Source organism: Ovis aries, chromosome 1, assembly GCF_016772045.2.
Source record: "Ovis aries strain OAR_USU_Benz2616 breed Rambouillet chromosome 1, ARS-UI_Ramb_v3.0, whole genome shotgun sequence".
NCBI classification, from domain to species: Eukaryota; Metazoa; Chordata; class Mammalia; order Artiodactyla; family Bovidae; genus Ovis; species Ovis aries.
Window position 1 is genome coordinate 203,685,595 of NC_056054.1, and position 17,326 is coordinate 203,702,920.

A 17,326-nucleotide genomic window follows, 5' to 3' on the forward strand; every position below is an offset into this window, starting at 1 on the left:
TGGGCTTGGGGTGCCATCTCTCCCTCAGGCTCCAGGGAAAATGAAGAGCAATACTGCAAAGCATGCCAACCCCAGCAGGGAAACCTCAGGAGGCACATGCACGCTGCCCACTCTATTCTCAGCACTCTCCTCCTCATAGTTTCTCAGAGGCCCACTGGGGCCCAGACGTTTCTTACTTAGCTGTACATCTCAGTCTTACATCCAATCAGTCTCACATGCCAGAAACCTGGGAGTCACCAGCTTCCTCCATCTCCCTATCTCCACATTCAGCCTATCACCAGATTCTAACTCTGCTCCTTAATCATCTCCTCCATCCACCCTTTGCCACTCCCCTGCCCTATAACACTATCATCTCTTATCTGAAGATTTCAGTGGCCTCCTAACTAGACAGTCCAACTCCATTCTCATCCCTCTCCCCTGTCACTCCCCACCATCTATCTTCCATTTAGCTGCAGAAAGATGACCTAATATATAAATCCAACCAGTTACACCCCTGCTTAAAACTGTCCCAGGTTCTCCATCCCTGAAAGAAGCTAGGCACAGCATTCAGGTCCCTCTATGGATCACTCCAGACCAGCCTCACCACCCTCAGCCTCTCGGGTGCCCACTCCTCAAAGTCATGCCAGAACACAGGCGACACCACGACACTCCTCCTGGCCTCTGGGATCTGCACATCCTACTCCTTCAGCCTGGAATGCCCTTCTCCCTTCCATTACTCCACCCTGCAGGTAAAATGTGCTACCCCACCTCTGTCCTACATCACAAAGAAGGTCTTTCATTCAGCGTGAGCACCCCAGAATATAATGTCTGTTTACATATCTCCTTCCCCCACTTAACAGGGCTTCTTGAAACTGAGAACGGCACTTATTCATTTTCTTCTTCACTCTCGTTATCAAAGTTGAGTGTACCGGTACACACCGTGTACTGGTAAGTACTTCACTTATGTGAATTCAGTCCTCATAACAACCCCACAAGAAATTTCTGTTTCTCCAACTTAGAAATGAAGAGACAAAATGGTGGTGGAGATATGCTCAAGGTCCCATAGGCCAAAAAATGGAGGAGTTTGGACTGGAACCTAAGTTAGCTTGATTCTCAGCCATGTGCTCCACGTGTAAATTAAATGGTGTCTGACACACAGGGGGTGTGAAGCATCAGCCTGACTGGATTTGAAGGTGGGAGCAGAGTTAGAAAACCCACCTTCTTGGTGCCATAGAGGGTCTCCAGCAGCTTCTCTTGTGCAGACTCAAAGCGGTGGTCCAGGCTTGAAGTTGTCTTCTGTACCAGGTTCCAGATCAGATAATTGTTCAGGACACTGGTATGCAAGTGACCAGAACGTAAGATAAAGGCAGGAACCATTTCCGGCCCCCCAAACCAGCTCTACCAACATGCAGATAACAGGAATCCCTTAGAGTCATTCATGGGCATTCTCCCAGAATCCCTCTCTCTGATCCTGGGACCACACACCTGCCTGTAAAAGTCGGGGTGGAGCAAGGTATGGGAACAGAGACCACAGTGGGCCCCCTGAAGCCCCAGCCTAGGAGAATAGCCTGCACAGAGCCCTGAACCGCACCCCTGACTCTGTGGGCTCCCCCCAACCTTGGCTCTGTGCGGTTGATGAGTTCCGACACCTGCTGCAAATAATCCGTCCCATACACCACCACAGGCTCGGAATCACCCAGCTCCAGCGGTGACAGCAAGAAGGACAGAAACTCCAGCCAGTCCATGGAGGGCGCCAGGGCCTGTGAGCAAAAAGTCTCAAGCCTCCCTGTCCCCTTGGCTTTCAGCAGACCCCTCCCCCACTGGTACACTGGAGCTGGGAGCCCTTTCCATCGCCACAGCAACAGCTACTAGCGGCTTGGTGGCCCCTTCCTGAAATAAACCCATTTTTAGGCCTAAGTGTACTTCAATCTGGGAACCCAGTCACTTATTATATACAGAAAACAACCATCTGTGATATTTAGTTGGGCTACAGATTTTCAAATATTTTTCAAACAGTTGGATCAACTCCCCAGACGCTACGCAGGGTCCCTACATACCTGGCCTCTCCTCCAGAACCCCCCTTACCCAACTTCTCCATAATTCAAAGACTAAGAGGTTGATACCTGGCACAGTAATGGCCTTCCAGGAGATGCTTCCATTTCTCTTCTGACTGTTTTGTGGGCATCTTGTACAAGTTGTCACAGATTTTTAACATAATCCCTCTATGCAGCCCCAGGCAACATGAAAGGGGCCAAAGGATGGCCCAGTGGGGGTGCCCTAAAATGGACACTATTTTTCCTTCCAGGATAGCAATGGTGAAACCGAGCAGCTCAGAAACAGTAGGGAAACAAGGAGAGGACTGTCTGTCTCTTGTAGACAGCACAAAGGGGAGCTGGGTGGCCTGGGCTGGGGGCTGACCCCTTCCAGTGGTGTCAGTTCCTTGCCTGCCCCACCTGCAGCTCTGCAATGCTCATCTTGTGGTAGATCTTCTCCTCATCCCGCCGCTGGTCCTGGGGCACTGTGATGTTGGCCAGTTGTATCTCCAGCTCCAGCACCTGCCGCATCTGCTCCCGCGTGGAGGTTGGCTGTCCGCCCAGCAGCATCCCCAGCTCCTCCATGTAGTCCAGGTAGGCAGTAAGAACCTGTCAGGGCCCTGAGTCATCATCAACCTCAGAGCCCAGCAACAAGTCCTGCCCAAGGCTGAGAGGACTGTTCCAGCTGCTGCCCCTGCCCACCATCTCTTCTGTGGACCTTCCTCAAAGAAGCTCTCTGAGATGACCCTCATCATTTCGGCCATACTGCTTATCATCATCTGCTAGGATCTTTTTTTACTTGTGCCCTTGCTCATCATCTGTTTACCCAAGGAAAAGGTAAATTCCAGGAGCACATCATTCCAGGTTACAGAGGCGTATTTACCACTGTATCCCAAAGGCCTGGAAAAGGGCCTAGCACAGAATAGGTTCTGTGCAGTGGGTGGCCCTGCTTCCCATATCCCTCAGCCCTTCTCATTTCCTGAAGCCCTTCTGCTTTTCCCAGCCCCTCAGTGACCACGTGCTTTCACTTAACAGCTGGGTGGACCCCATGGAGGAACTGGTCTACATTTGGCTTTCATTCCCTTCTACCTCCCATCCTGCCAGGCTTCAGACTTGCTGCCTTCCCCTCTGGCCTCCAAGGAGGAAGGAAACACAGAGAAAAACTATGTAGTGACTCCATGTATGTACATGTATCAAATTCTCTGCTAGGGCTCTACATGTATCTCCTGCCTCCTCCACCACCAGAGCCCAGGCAACCCCATAAACTGAGTACTAGGTTCTGTTTTACAGACAACATGACTTCTTGACTCATACCATAAACAAGCAGATGGCAGAGTCCAAATGTGGCCCAGGCTCCATGACTCCAGGGCCACAGCCCCAGCACTGCCTGGGCTCAGAACAAACTCATGTCGCCTCAGCCCCTGCTGGCACTTGAGCTGCATAGGAGCAGGGGCTGTATGCTCTGCTCTCCACTGTGTTCTCAGGCTCTAGCACAGCATCTGGCACATCGTAGGTGGCCAATAAATATTGTTGACTGATGGATGAAATCCTGTGCACAGACCCTCAGTCCTGCTCAGCACTGACTTCCTATGGACCTCCCAGGGACCACTTTCACTCTTGCCCCACTCTGGGCTCCCTTAACTGCCAAAGGCCATCTCTTCTTCCATTCTCTGCACTTCGAAGTATCTCCTTTTTCCCACCTCCCTTCTTCCTTGCTGCTGATGTCATAAGTCTGAGTACCAATTCCAGTCATCCCAGCTACTAAGGGGGATGTTTGGTTCAACCAGTGATCTGGCCAACCCCTCCCCAACTCACCCCTCTTTCCCTACCTCCTTACTTTCTGCTTAAGACTTACTTTTATTTATTTATTGGCTACACCATGCAGCTTTCAAGATCTTATCTGGGCCGCTGGCATTGGAAGCATGGAGTCCTAACCACTGGGTCACCAGATAAGTCCCAAGACTTACTTTTGAGACTTTCCTGAACTCTGCAGATAGGATAAGAAACCTCTGGCGCTGCAGCTTCCCCAAGATGCAGGCACAGACTTCCTACTCAAGACAACCAGTAACGCACTAAAAGCTGAGTCAACCATGCGGTTCTCTCCTGAATTCTCAAAATTCCTTCCTCTCCTGACTCAGGTGACATGAAAACCACAAATCTGTTCACACCACTCCCCACTTTTGAGATTCTCTTTCCATTTCTTTTGGGATCAATGCTAAACTTGACCCATAGTGTTTACGTATAACAGGACTCTACCAACCTGTCCAGAACTTGGACCACTCTCCCCTCCCACTCCCCTCTCTAATATGGCAACAAGACATACCCTGTCCCCTCTCAGAGCTTTTGCATCAGCCGTTTCCTTTGCCTAGGACTCTCTCCCTCTTCTCCACAGCCTACCCTCACCCTAGGACCAGGCTGGCTCTCTGTTAAAGGACTCTTGGATTGCCACACTTCTCCTCTAACAGCAACTGTTCATAGGACAACTGCGTGAGTCCTGTTTCCTGCCTTCTCTTCCACATGCTAGCGGTCAGTCTGTCTGAGGGATACTTGGTAATGTTTGGGGGTGAATGGAAGAAGCACAAAGCCCTTCCTGGTTTCCTTGCTCCATAGAAATCTCTCTTCCTCCCTCTGCCTCTTGAAATACAAGGATCTCCTTCTTTTTACTCTCTAGTCTTGGCCCCCCTCTCACTTCTCCTAAGCCTTTGTCGAGGCTTTTAAGGAGAGGCCCCTCAAGCCTTTGGGTCCCTCCAGGCCTGTACTCTCTTCAGGACCCCACTCAACCCTCATACTTGCCTGCTGACCTCTCCAGGGAGATGGTGCCCAGCTCCCTCACACTCACATCACTGAAACAGGCAGCTCCCACTTCGAGTATCTGCCACATACAGAATCATATACCTGCATCCTCCTGCTGCCCCCAAGCATGCAATGAAGTAGATGCCATGAAGAAACAGCCTCAGAGGCCTTCATCAACTTGCACCAAGCTGCCAAGCTGGGATTAAAATCAAGGTCTGACTTCAAAGTCTGTCTTTTCCTGTGATAGCAACACCCAACCCACAATGTGCTTGAAACTGGTTGTCCTTGTAAATACCCCAGATTCTCTAAGGACCACTCCATCCCACCATCATTCTGGCACACAGCCTCAACTATCTTTATCTCTTCCTCCTTCATCTCCTCTCTTCTAACATCCAGGCATCAACAATTCATGATTTGGACTCAATTATGTCTCTTGTGGGGCTTCCCAGGTGGCACTAGTGGTAAAGAACCTGCCTGCCAATGCAGAAGACTAAGGGTTCGACCCCTTGGTTGGGAAGATCCCCTGGAGAAGGAAATGGCACCCCACTCCAGTATTCTTGCCTGGAGAATCCCATGAACAGAGGAGCCTGGTGGGCTACAGTCCATGGGGTCACAAAGAGTCAGACATGACTGAAGCCACTTAGCACACACGCATGTCTCTTGCATCCTCCCCTTTCTGATTTTCCCTCTGCCACTTCCTCCATTTGGGTCCCCAGAGACTCAGAGCCTGGAGTACTGCAGACACTTTTGAGTAACTGATCTCCAGGCTCCCTCTCTTGCATCTACTTTTCCCACCCAGCCAAACTGCCTTCCCAAAGCAGGGCTCACTGGGGCAGTCCTGGTCTGCCCCAGAGCATGCAGTGGCTCTCTGGGGGCTATACAGTAAACTCAGTGTAGCACTGCTGCTGCTGCTAAGTCTCTTCAGTCATGTCCGACTCTGTGCGACCCCATAGACGGCAGCCCACCAGGCTCCCCCATCCCTGGGATTCTCCAGGCAAGAACACTGCAGTGGGTTGCCATTCCTTCTCCAATGCATGAAAGTGAAAAGTCAAAGTGAAGTCGCTCAGTCGTGTCTGATTCTTAGCAACCCCATGGACTGCAGCCTACTAGGCTCCTCCGTCCATGGGATTTTCCAGGCAAGAGTACTGGAGTGGGGTGCCATCGTGTAGCACCACAGGTCCCCTCAATAACTAGTCCCTACCCACCTTTCCACTCTCTCATCTGCTTTGAGCTCTACACTTTGCCAAACTGGATCCCTTCCTGTTGTCCAAACACACCTTAGCTTTTCCTTCTTCAACACTTTTGCTTAAACTCAGCATGCCCTCACCCAGCCCCAGACATTCTGCAGGGCCTGGCTCAAATGCAACCTCCTGAGGAAGACTGCTCCAGCTGTAGTATCTCGCCTGAGCCCTAGAGGCCCCTCTTGTGAGCCTTGCTCTCAGCTATCTAGGCCCATGAACCCATCTGCACTGAAAGCATCCTGTGACAGAGGCTTTGAAATGTACATCTCACAATGGGTGCCTATAAGTGTTTTCCTGGAAAAGTAAGAGAAGGAAAGAAGGAAAGAAGAGAAGAAGAAAGGAGGAAGGAAAGGGTAGAAAGGAGCAGGGGAAGAATGCAGGGAGAGGAGAATGACACCCCAATAGGGGTGTCGGGTGGATATTCTGAGAATCCTCCTTACTTTCTCATTGGCGGTCCTGTTTAGGTAGTAATCTCGAGAGGGTAGAAAAAGCCCAGACTGGTCCACCTGCAATAGCAAGATGAGCAGTGAGCCCTCCCCCTGAAATCTGGACTCTTGTGCAGGAAGACCACCCCAGCCAGCCCGTCACAGGGGAAGGGAGTGTGGCCTCAGCAAATAGTCCATAATTCCCTCCCTACCCTTCCCCAGCCCAGTACCTGGATAATATTGCTGTTGGAACTCTTAGAGTCGGCACTGACGTAGACAGTAAAGAAGGGGGTGGCCCTATACGTCCCTGCGACTGCCTTCAACACCTCCATGAAGTTGTCCTGGTCCCAGGGCCCCGTAACGTTCCAGCCACCAATCTGAGTGGAGACCATGGTGGCACCTCTGGCACAAGGCCCCCGAAGCTCTCTGGGGCCACATCCTCTCCCAAGGCCTGTCTCGCTCCCCCACCCACAGCCGACCCCAGGAGCCTACCTTGTCAATGAGGTCTCGCAGTGGCTGGGCACCCAGCTCCTCGATGCGCTCCACCTGTAAGCAGGAGAGGTAGAAGCGCTGCGTCTTCCGTTCAGCTTCACTGCTGGAGTTGAAGGTGGTGTTTTCTGTCAGAAAGAACACAGGTTCAGATGGCAACCATGCCAACTGCTGAGAAGGGTCCGGACCCTTGCTTGATCCCTCTCCTTGCCTTCTCAAGGGGGCACTGCTCCTAATGTAGGCATGGGAAGACTGCCAACCACAGCAGAGCAGAGCTTCCTCTCCCCTGTCCAGGGAGACTCTGAAAGATCTCGAAGCCCAACAGATTCCCTGGTGTCTACCACCCCTCAGCGATGCTCCAGTGCTCAGAGAGCTCCTTCACTGTCCTCAGAGATCTGCTCTCTCAACCCATCTCCACCATTCAGGAGCTCCCAGTGTCTGCATCCCCTATCCCAGGAGGGCTGGCAGTCATCCCCTTATTCACTCCTGGACATTTATTGAGTACCTACTAAGTGCCGAGCCCTGTGCTGGCATGAGGCACATACCTGATACAACGCTCCCCTGGTAGGCCCACTCACCAAGCAGGTGCTTCAGGATGGCTTGATTCTGGTCCCAGAGACTGTTGAAGGTGTTCCAGCGAGAACGCCCATCAGGTAGAGGGTTTCTCCGAATCCAGCCTCCGCAGGAGAACTGGTAGAAGTCCTCACAGGGGCTCACTCCACGGTCCAGGGACTCCAGGATTTTTCCAGCCACTCGAATGCAGGCCTCTGTGAGGCAAGTGCTACGGGATGGGTCTGTGGCAGGGGACATGAGGGGTGGGGTGTGGGGAGGGTAGGGGATAGTTAGTCTGGGAGAGGCAAATGCTTTGCAAGGGGCCATGAGGCCCTCCCTTCCAACAGGGAGGTTGGGAGGCCAGAGGACAGCTGGCAGAAGTCTCCCCCCATCAGCCTCCAGAGTCCCCACAGCTAGGAGGGCTAGTGACAGGAGTGGTAGTACCTACCTCTGTGGTACTGAACCCCCAGGGCCACCAAGCAACCCAGAAGCAGGGCAGCAAGCAGTAGAGAGACACCAGCCAAGACCAGCTCCAGCTGGGTGTGCAACCGCAAGAGGCGACTGGTCCTCTTCCGGAATCCCGCCTGGGGAACAGAGGAGGACCTGGAGTAGCAAGCTTCAGGTGGGCGACCGGACCACAGAAGTCCTCCCGGAGGGTGAAGGCCCAGGCAGTTTCCAGAGCCATGGAGCAAAGACTGCTAACAGGGTTAACTTGGGGCACAGGGGCAACAACGAGGCAGGCTGAGTTGAGCCCTGAGCCTGTTTTGTGCAACGTCATGGCTTAGAGTCGCCTCACCATAGTCCTAGCGCAGAGGCCAGAGATGGAGCTGAGGTGGGGGCAGGTGACGCTCCAGGGCAACCCAGAGAGCTCCTGGGTGTGCCTGGCGTCGTGCCAGGGCTGGGGGGCCTAGTGAGACAGGGAGGACCCCCTTGCCCACCTCCACGGCGTCCGGGGAGGCCCCGCCCTCTACGGGGGTCTCGGGAGCGTCTTCATCCCGCAGTGTGGCGCGTTTGTACTCCACCATCTGCCAGACAGTCGGGGCGCCGACCCAGGTCAGGCAGAGAGGGCTGCGCGCCCACGGCCCTGCCCCCGCGCCCCTCGCCCGGCCGGGCCCCTCCTGCTTCAAGTGCGGGGCCCCTTCCCTCCAGCCAGCCTGGGTCCCTCCGACCCCTGCCCGTCAAGTTAGTCCGCGAGCCGGAGCCGCTTCCCACCGCCGCGGGCCCCCCCACCCCCGGCTCCTCCCAACCCTGGTCTTCTCCCCCGGAGCCCGGGGCCCGCACTCACGTTGCCGCCGCCGCCCAGCTCCTGCAGCGCGACGCTCATGGTGGAGTCGGGGCCGGCGGCACCTTAGGGCTCCCGGCGGCTGGCTCTCGCCCAGGCCGTGGCCTCGGCCCCGGGCCGGGCCCCGCCGCCGCCGCCCGCCATCGCCACCGCCCCCGCCTGCCGGCGCCCCCCTCCCCCCGCGGCGCGGCGCTCCGGGCAGGGGTGGGGGAGGGGAGGAGCGCGCCGGCCGCGCCCCGCCATCCGTCCGGCGCCCGGTCCTGGCTCCCGGTGCCCGCGGCCCGCGCCACAGAGCTGCACCCAGCCAGAGTCACCCGCCCTCCAGAAGCTCCGAGTCTCCCTCCCCGCTTTGTGGTCAGCACCCCATCCCAGCAACACCCTCTTACAAGCCTCCCTTAATTTACATTTCTTTGACCCAGACCGAAAACCCTGCTCAATCCCCGAAATTGCAGGCCCTCCCCATTCCCTTCAAACACCTTTGAGAAATTACGCTCTCAGGGGAACGTCTTCCCCCAGCTGTCCGCACTGCCCCTCTTCAGCCAGCACACACAGAGCAGCACGCCCGAGGTGACCCACATTCAGGGTGTCAGCACCATATTTATACAGGGAGCACATAGACCCGAAGTACACAGGCAGGCACTCAGCCCAACACACGGCCCACAAACACACACACACACCACCACGCACAGACTGCATATTCACACAAAAGGTATACACTTACCAGGCACCCAGAGACAACATGTGTTCTGCCCTGAGGTTCTGGACACACATTCAACACACACACACACACACACACACACACACACACACACACGTGCTTGGGCAGCATACAGACACTGCGCACACTCTGAGTCCACCCTTACACGCTGCTTCAAGACTGCACTTTACTCTCCAAGATAATTGTGTCATCAGATCATCTCACAAAGGGAGGGTTACAGATGGTGACAAATCGGCAGGGAAAAAAACAGCCATGCACAGATATTTAAAGAAAAGACGAGTTAACACTTCTAACTTGAGAAAAGCAAACCACTTTATTTGGGAGGTTTACAAGAAAAAAAAAAAAAACACCAAGCAATATTTAACTGAAAGGCAATAGTGTGGCATCTATGCATCTGCCATCTGCCTTCCATATTGTCATTCCTTAGTCAGGCCTGGTGGTTTTGCAGTCTGCTTCACTGAAGAGTATCTGGTCGTTTAAAAAAAAATTTTTTTTTTGTTTTAAAGTGCCTCATTCTCATCCCACCTCTCTCAATTTGACCTGAGAAGGCTTGGAATGGCAGCAAATCCACACCCTGGATTCTTGACTCTAACCTCAGTTCTCAAACATCTTGCTGTGAGCATCTCCAATATGGAATGCTCTTGTGGCTGAGAAAGGGTAGATGATGTACGACCGAGAAACTGCTGGATTTCTTTCTTTTGGCATTTTTCACCCCAAAACTGCGTGTTCTCAAATAAGAGGCAGTACAGTGTCATAGTTAGGATGAAGGATTCTGGATTCAGGCTCAATTTCCTCTCTGGTAAAATGGAAATAAGAATAGTATCCATTTCAAAGGATGGTGGTGAGAATTAAATGAAACAATACTTGTAAAGTTCTTAGGACAATTTCTGGCACATAAAGGGTACTCTTGCTGCTACTGTTATTGTTGGTGTAGTTATTATTAAAATCCTATAGGTGGAAATGAGAATTGTATGGCTGGAGGAAGCCTGTTCTGCTTCCCAGATGGGAACATGGGTTCTAGGTTAATCAGGGGTTCCCTGAGTAAGGAACTTGCTCACCCAGCCACACTGTGGTCTGCAGCAGCACAACCTTCTCCTGTCCACATGGGGCACGTCTCTGGAGTTCATATTCAATGAGATGACAACGTGGCATCACATTGCTGACCTCTTTCCCACTTCCCCCAAGCCTGGATGGAGGGAAACGTGGCCACAGGGTCAGTCCTGTCATATGGAAAATCCCACCATGACATGGCCATGTGAGTACAAGAAAACTTCTTTATAAGGACTTTCCAGCAACAGACTCATAGAAATAGCCCCATGGCTGTTGTAATACCATGCTGTAAGTAGCAAGCTTATATAGCACTGTACCATGGCCAGCCACTGTTCCAGGTATTTTTACATCAACACACTCATTTATCTTCATGGCACAATGAAGCCATTTTGTAGGCGAGGAAACCAAGGCACAGAGAGGCTGTGATACACAGCCAGTGAGTAGTAGAGCTGGAATTCAAATTCAAACCCAGGCAATCTGACTCCTTTCTTGGAGAGCACTTTGGCAATATGAATCAAAATGAGTACACACTTCCTCCCAACATTCTGCTACATCTTCTCTGGAAGAATAAGGGGAAGCACATAGTTTTCAAGCCAAACAGACCTGGATTCAAATCCGGGCTCCATTCTTTATTAGGTATATAATCTTTATTTGAATGCTCTGAACTTTCATTCTTCTTCATCAAGGTGGGATCATTTCTACTCAGTGTATTGCTGTGAGAATTAAATGCAACCACATAAGAAAGAGGCTGGTACCTCTATATACAGTATTTCCAGTTTCACTAGGTTTGGCCTAAATGGATATTTCCTTTCCATGCCCCTTTCATAACCCAGATAGTTTATCAGGTTCACAACTATTCCTGACTACATGTTAAGTACCTTATGGCTTGGAGATTCTTCTATTTTATATAACTCTATTTTACTTCCTCTGTGTTTATAATATTTGACTCTGTTTTATTCTCTCATTCTATTATTTTTCTATTTTCTGCTCTTATTTTCCTATAAGTTTAATTTTATGAGGTCAGTTTTTCTCTAAATTGGTTGTGAATTGAAAGGGAATGGAAAATGTTTTATGTGTTAACCTATAAAAACCGTATAGTCATGAAGATAACACACACATTAGTATCCAATGTTGACAAAGATGGGGAAAGTGAGCATCTTCATATATTGCTGGTGGCTTATAAACTGATACAGTCTTTTTGGCAATATGTATCAACAGTTATGGGTACATAATTTTTTACGTAGAGAGTTGAATTCTAGGAAATTGTTCTAGGAAATAAGCCTGTTATCTACAGCATGATTATCTACAGCATGTTTGTATCAGTTAGCTTTGAATGAATAACAGACTGCCCAAACTTAATGGATGAAAATAGCAAACATTTACTTTTCAGGTTCAGCAGGTTGATTGCGTGGTTCTTCAGGTCTGGGTCAGCTCACCAGGAGCTGAATGGCCTAGCTGAATGACATAATTTACATGTTTGGGCCTCAGCTGAGATGACTGGGCCCAGTCTCTGTGTGGTCTCTCCTTCACCAGGAGGCTAGCCCAGGCCTCTTCATATGGTGGTATCAGAATTCCTAGCAACCAAAAACCGGCAAGCCCCAGTACATAAACACTTTTCAACCCTCTACTGGCATCAAATTTGCTAAGGTCCCTACTGAGAAAAGCAAGTCAAATGATCAAGCCCAGATTTAGGAATGGAGAAAAAGAGTCTACTTCTTGATTGGAAGAGCTACAAAATATTTGGGCCATTTTTCTCCTATACCATATGTTCATCGCAGCACCATCTATAATAACAAAATGGGAGGGGATTCAATGCCCAAAGGTAGAGGTCTTGTTAAATAACTCAAATATCCATACACACATCCAAACATTCCATCATTTACAAATGATGGAAAAGAGTTAATACTATCAGGAAATGGTCTCCATATAGTTAAGTGGGAGAGAAAAATAATTCAAAAATCTCATTTTTGTGAGGCAAAAAAGTATAAAAGCATAGGTTAAAAAAAAAGATTGAAAGGACATGCAATAAAATGTTAATCACTGTATCTAATGATGAGGTTACTTTTAACTTCTTTATGCTTTCCTGCATAAGAGCTAACAATTCTATTATCTAGCACTACCAAAGCACTTTATGAATGCTAACTTATTCAATCCTCATGATGACTCAGTAAGATAGAGTCTACCAATATCATTGTCCAGATGGGAGAAACTTAATAACATACCTAAAAAGTCACACATCAAGGAGAAGGAAGATTCTTGCTTTGAATCTAAACTCCATGCTCTTAACTACAAATCACTTTTTAAGTCAACTGATTTGTCTCAGATCAGAGTGTGATGTTTGATAAATGGACTATATCATTGGTTTCAAAAGTTTTTTTAAAAATCACTAAAACTCTTTTATTGCAAATGTAATTTATACTCCAGAAGTATACAGAATAAAAGATGAACTTCGTTCTGCCAGGATCCCTGTACCATTCTCAGAGATAACCATTATTAGCACTTTGGTGGAGAAGGCAATGGCACCCCACTCCAGTACTGTTGCCTGGAAAATCCCATGGATGGAGGAGCCTGGTAGGCTGCAATCCATGGGGTCGCTATGAGTTGGACACGACTGAGCGACTTCACTTTCATGCACTGGAGAAGGAAATGGCAACCCACTCAATGTTCTTGAGTCCCAGGGACGGGGGAGTCTGGTGGGCTGCTGTCTATGGGGTCGCACAGAGTCAGACACAACTGAAGTGACTTAGCAGTAGCAGCAGCAGCAGTTTGGTATGTATTTCTTTCTTTTACTTATGTATTTACTTACCTAAATACACTGTGTGTGTGTGTGTGTAATTGTGCATACATATGTGTGTATACTTTTTCACACATGTGAAATCACACTCTACACTTGTTATTTGATGATATTTTGACAGGTCTTAGAGATCTTACCATGTCAATCCACAAAGATCTGCTTCATTCTTTTTTGTAATTTATCAGCCTCTGCTAAAAAGAAGAATCCCAGAAATACCTTCATGGTATAGGCTTTCTTTGAGGGACAGGGCAAGACATGATCATGAGAGATGTAAAAGGATGACCCCAAAATACTTGTAACATTGTATTTGTTTCATAGGACGGCTGTAACTAAGTACCACAAACTGGGTGGCTTAAAACAGAAACTTGTAACTTACAAACTTAACTTATAATTATCTGGCAGTCCAATGGTTAGGACACTGTGCTTCCACTTTAGGAGGTGAGAGTTTGCTCCCTGGTCAGGGAACTAATGCATTGGGGTGCAGCCAGAAAACAAACAAAGAACAAAGAAAAAACTAAAAAGAAAAACAGGAACTTATTTTCTCACAGTTTCGGAGGTGAGAAGTCCAAAATCTAGGCAGGGCCATGCTCCCTCGGTAAGCCCTAAGGAAGAATCCCTCCTCGCCTCTTCCATCTTCTTGTGGCTCCTAGCAGTGCTATGTTCCCTGGCTTGCAGCCACACCGGTCCTATCTCTGCTTCCTCCCAAGGCCTTCCCAAGTGTGTATATGTCTTGTGCATTTGTCCTCTTCTTATAAAGACACCAGTAAGGGTGCACCCTAATCTAGTATGACCTTAGCTTAATTTAACTAATTAACATCTGCAAAGACCCTATTTTCAAATAAGGTCTATTCTGAGGTTCCAGGTAGACATAAGTTTTAGGGGAGACCCTGTCCAGCTCACTACACAGGCCTACGGTTTCTGCTTGAATAAAAGTGTCATTAATACTCAATTGTCAAAAGGCATATTATTCTGCTGAGAACATATGGATTCAATCCCACTAGTAGGTTTTGAGGGGCTTTCAAAAGAAATTCAATGCATGTCACAACAATCCAAACAAACTTTACTTCACTTTACCTGTGAAAATGAATCTTCATCTCATGGACAGGGATGCAGAACATCAGAATTTAAGTAGAGGATCATAATTTAAAGAACTTACTCTGGACTTCCCAAGTGGTCCATTAGTTAACAAATCCGCCTGCCAATGCAAGGGACACGGGCTCAATTCCTGCTCTGGGAAGATTCCACATGCTGAGAAATGCCACATCTACTGAAGAAGCCCCTCTGCCTAGAGTTAGTGCTCGGCAACAAGAGAAGCCACCACGATGAAAAGTCAATGCAACAGAATTAGAGAGTAACCACTAGAGAAAGCCCACGCACAGCAGCGAAGATCCAGTGCAGCCATAAATAAATAAAATTATTTAAAAAAATAAAGAACTCGCTCCAAATTTTCACAACATAGCTGAATCATGTATTACTATATCTTTACAATTTCACACTTATGTCTTTTGCCTTAATCACAATCCAGCATGTGTCTTATAGGAGTAAGATTATTTAAGAAGGAACTAACCAAGTAAACTCCAAGTTAAATTGCTATTCCTCCATTCTCTCTCATTCTGAGAGGAGAAACCAGAAATGTTTCAATTCCCCACCCAGTGCTCTCATCTTATTCTTGGAAAGAACCCAGATGGGCCCTTGATCACTTTTGGTAGGGTCAGTGCATTACCTCCTGAGACAAGTCACTTCACTTTAAGACAAGTTCTACAAAACTATTAGTGTAGGCTCTGTCATCTCTAGGCTTCACACTAGAATACGGAGGCTCAGAGAAGTATGTATGCATGTTATGCAAATACATGAGAAAAAGATTGGAAGGATTTCTGTGATTTTCCATATCTCCCTAAAATGTTACCAGTACCAGTGAACTAATTAAAAAATAATAATTGTGGGGTCAATTAGAAAACTATTTGCTCACACAGGAAGTTGTAGAGCTTGGATTGGAACCCAGGGCTGAACAACCTCTAGCAGGGGTGGAATTCTTTGGACTCTCCCCTAGTAACCCTGAGCTCCAGCTTTTCCTGTCCTTCCAGGTCTGGAGACTCTGCTCACCCAGCAGGGCTTCCACCTCCAGCTCCAGACCTCATCCCAGAGACCAGGACACAGCAGAGGAGGGTTTGATAGGGCTGGGCCTTTGGTCTTTGGTCTTGAGTGAGACTGTACAGGTGGCTTCCCTGGAGGTGCAGCTGGTAAAGAATCCGCCTGCAATGCGGGAGGCCTGGGTTCAATCCCTAGGTTGGGAAGATCCCTGGAGAAGCTAGTCTACCCACTCCAGTATTCTGGTCTGGAGAATCCCATGGACTATAGGGGTCGAAAATAGTAGGACACGACTGAACAACTTTCATTTCACTCAGGTCTTTGGTCTTGAGTGAGGCTGTACAGAGGCAATTCTGGCACTCCCGAGCCTTGTCCTAGGGCAGCCATGATGGCATTCGCCTTTGTGTCCCTGGAACTAACAATTGTTGAAGGAAGAAGACCCAGCACTAGGCTCCTCACCAGCTATGTGATTTAGAGGGAAGGAGGAAATGGGCTTTGGGAACCGTAGAGAACCCTCCGCCTTGAGTATGGACTTAATGATTATTATTCGGATGATTATTATCCTTATCAGCGCTGTCGTCACTATCACCGAATGTGCGACACCTCCCTCCCCCAAGGCCAGAGATTGCGCCAGAGCCCCAGCCCGCTAGCAAGCAGGTGACGCCGCCGTTGACAGCCAGAGGAGGAGGGAGGAGAGAAGAGGGTGCGTGGTCTCCGGTGCGGCGAGAAGTGTCACGTGATCCCCAGCACCAGGGCGGAGACACCCTCTATCCCTCCCCTTCTACCTCCGGACTCACCGGCGCGCGTCGCGTCCTCAGGCGCTCCGGGCTTCCCCGCGTCACCTGCAGCCAGCGCGCCCCCCGCGACGCCGTCATTCATTCTTCCTACACTGCTAGCGCAGCGCGGGCCTCGCGGGCGGGGAGAACCGCAGCGCGCAGCGCGCGCTTTGAGCCCGAGTTTCGGCACTAATCTCGACTCTCTCCTTGGAGGAGTCTCGGTAACTGGGCCGACACGCGCTCACCAAGGCAGACCTGCACCCCCAGCCCTGTTGCTGGAGCCGAAACTCGGGCTCAAAGCCCCCGCCGAGCCCTGCGGTTCTCCCAGCTCCTGAGGTCCCCAAGTACCACCCGGGCACACAAGAACCCAAGCATGGATATAGAAGAACAGAGACACTTAAGGGATAGACGTAGACACCTGGAGTAGGAAACGGCAACCCACTCCAGTATTCTTGCCTGAAAAATTACAAGGACGGAGCGTGGTGGGCTACAGTAGTCACTGGTGTCGCAAAGAGTTGGTCATATACTCATGCAATGTACAATACATAATTTTTTACTGCTGTGTAAAGCAAAGGTCCTTCTCAAAATATTATAGCTTAAATTTTAAACAAAGAGAGACGTAGACAGAGACTAGGACACAAAAAGAAATGGGGCACCGAGGCAGAGACACAGAGACGTCGAGACAGACTGACAAATAAGTAGGCACAGACAGAAACAGAGGGCGGTCACAGAAACACAGACTCTAGATGACAGTTTCAGACCCGAAGAGCAATCCCACACGAGAGCGCGCCAAAGATGGGGACACCACCCGTTGGCCTGAGCTATTCCTGCGTCCTGCGGGTTCCCGCACACCTTCCCGCGTATCCGACTCTCCCCCCGCCACGCTTCCGGTGTCCGCCCAGCTTCGAATGCTGGCCCTGCTTCCGGCCCCGACCCGCTCCCCAATTCCCAGTGCCTCTACTCTCCTCCCGCCCCTGGCATGCCGGGGTCGCTCCTGCCTTCCCCCCAGTCCCGCCTCTCCCCGCCAGGTCCTGCACCCGTTGTGGCCGGGTACGGTTCTCCCAGGCGCCACTCCAGCCAATGGCAGGACTCTCCCACTTTCGCTC

At 50.0% G+C, this 17,326-nt stretch overlaps 1 protein-coding gene across 6 annotated transcripts in view; it reads right to left on the minus strand.

Moving 5' to 3' along the window:
* Positions 1-17,326, minus strand: part of ECE2 (endothelin converting enzyme 2) — a 37,278-nt gene that overhangs the window by 10,874 nt on the left and 9,078 nt on the right. For 2 of the 6 annotated variants that reach the window (XM_060404995.1, XM_027957697.2), the window contains exons 1-10: positions 8,798-8,961; positions 8,451-8,537; positions 7,961-8,096; positions 7,539-7,754; positions 6,964-7,088; positions 6,702-6,848; positions 6,487-6,552; positions 2,433-2,621; positions 1,597-1,739; positions 1,198-1,312 (exon numbers count right to left, since the gene is read on the minus strand). In XM_060404995.1, the coding sequence (XP_060260978.1) occupies positions 1,198-1,312; positions 1,597-1,739; positions 2,433-2,621; positions 6,487-6,552; positions 6,702-6,848; positions 6,964-7,088; positions 7,539-7,754; positions 7,961-8,096; positions 8,451-8,537; positions 8,798-8,836 (1,263 nt within the window). In that variant the 5' untranslated portion in view covers positions 8,837-8,961. Of the gene's footprint in view, positions 1-1,197; positions 1,313-1,596; positions 1,740-2,432; positions 2,622-6,486; positions 6,553-6,701; positions 6,849-6,963; positions 7,089-7,538; positions 7,755-7,960; positions 8,097-8,450; positions 8,538-8,797; positions 8,962-9,270; positions 9,369-9,515; positions 17,087-17,326 lie in introns of those variants that run through there. The other 4 variants (XM_042233711.2, XM_004003092.4, XM_060404988.1 and 1 more) reach the window with 4 other exon arrangements.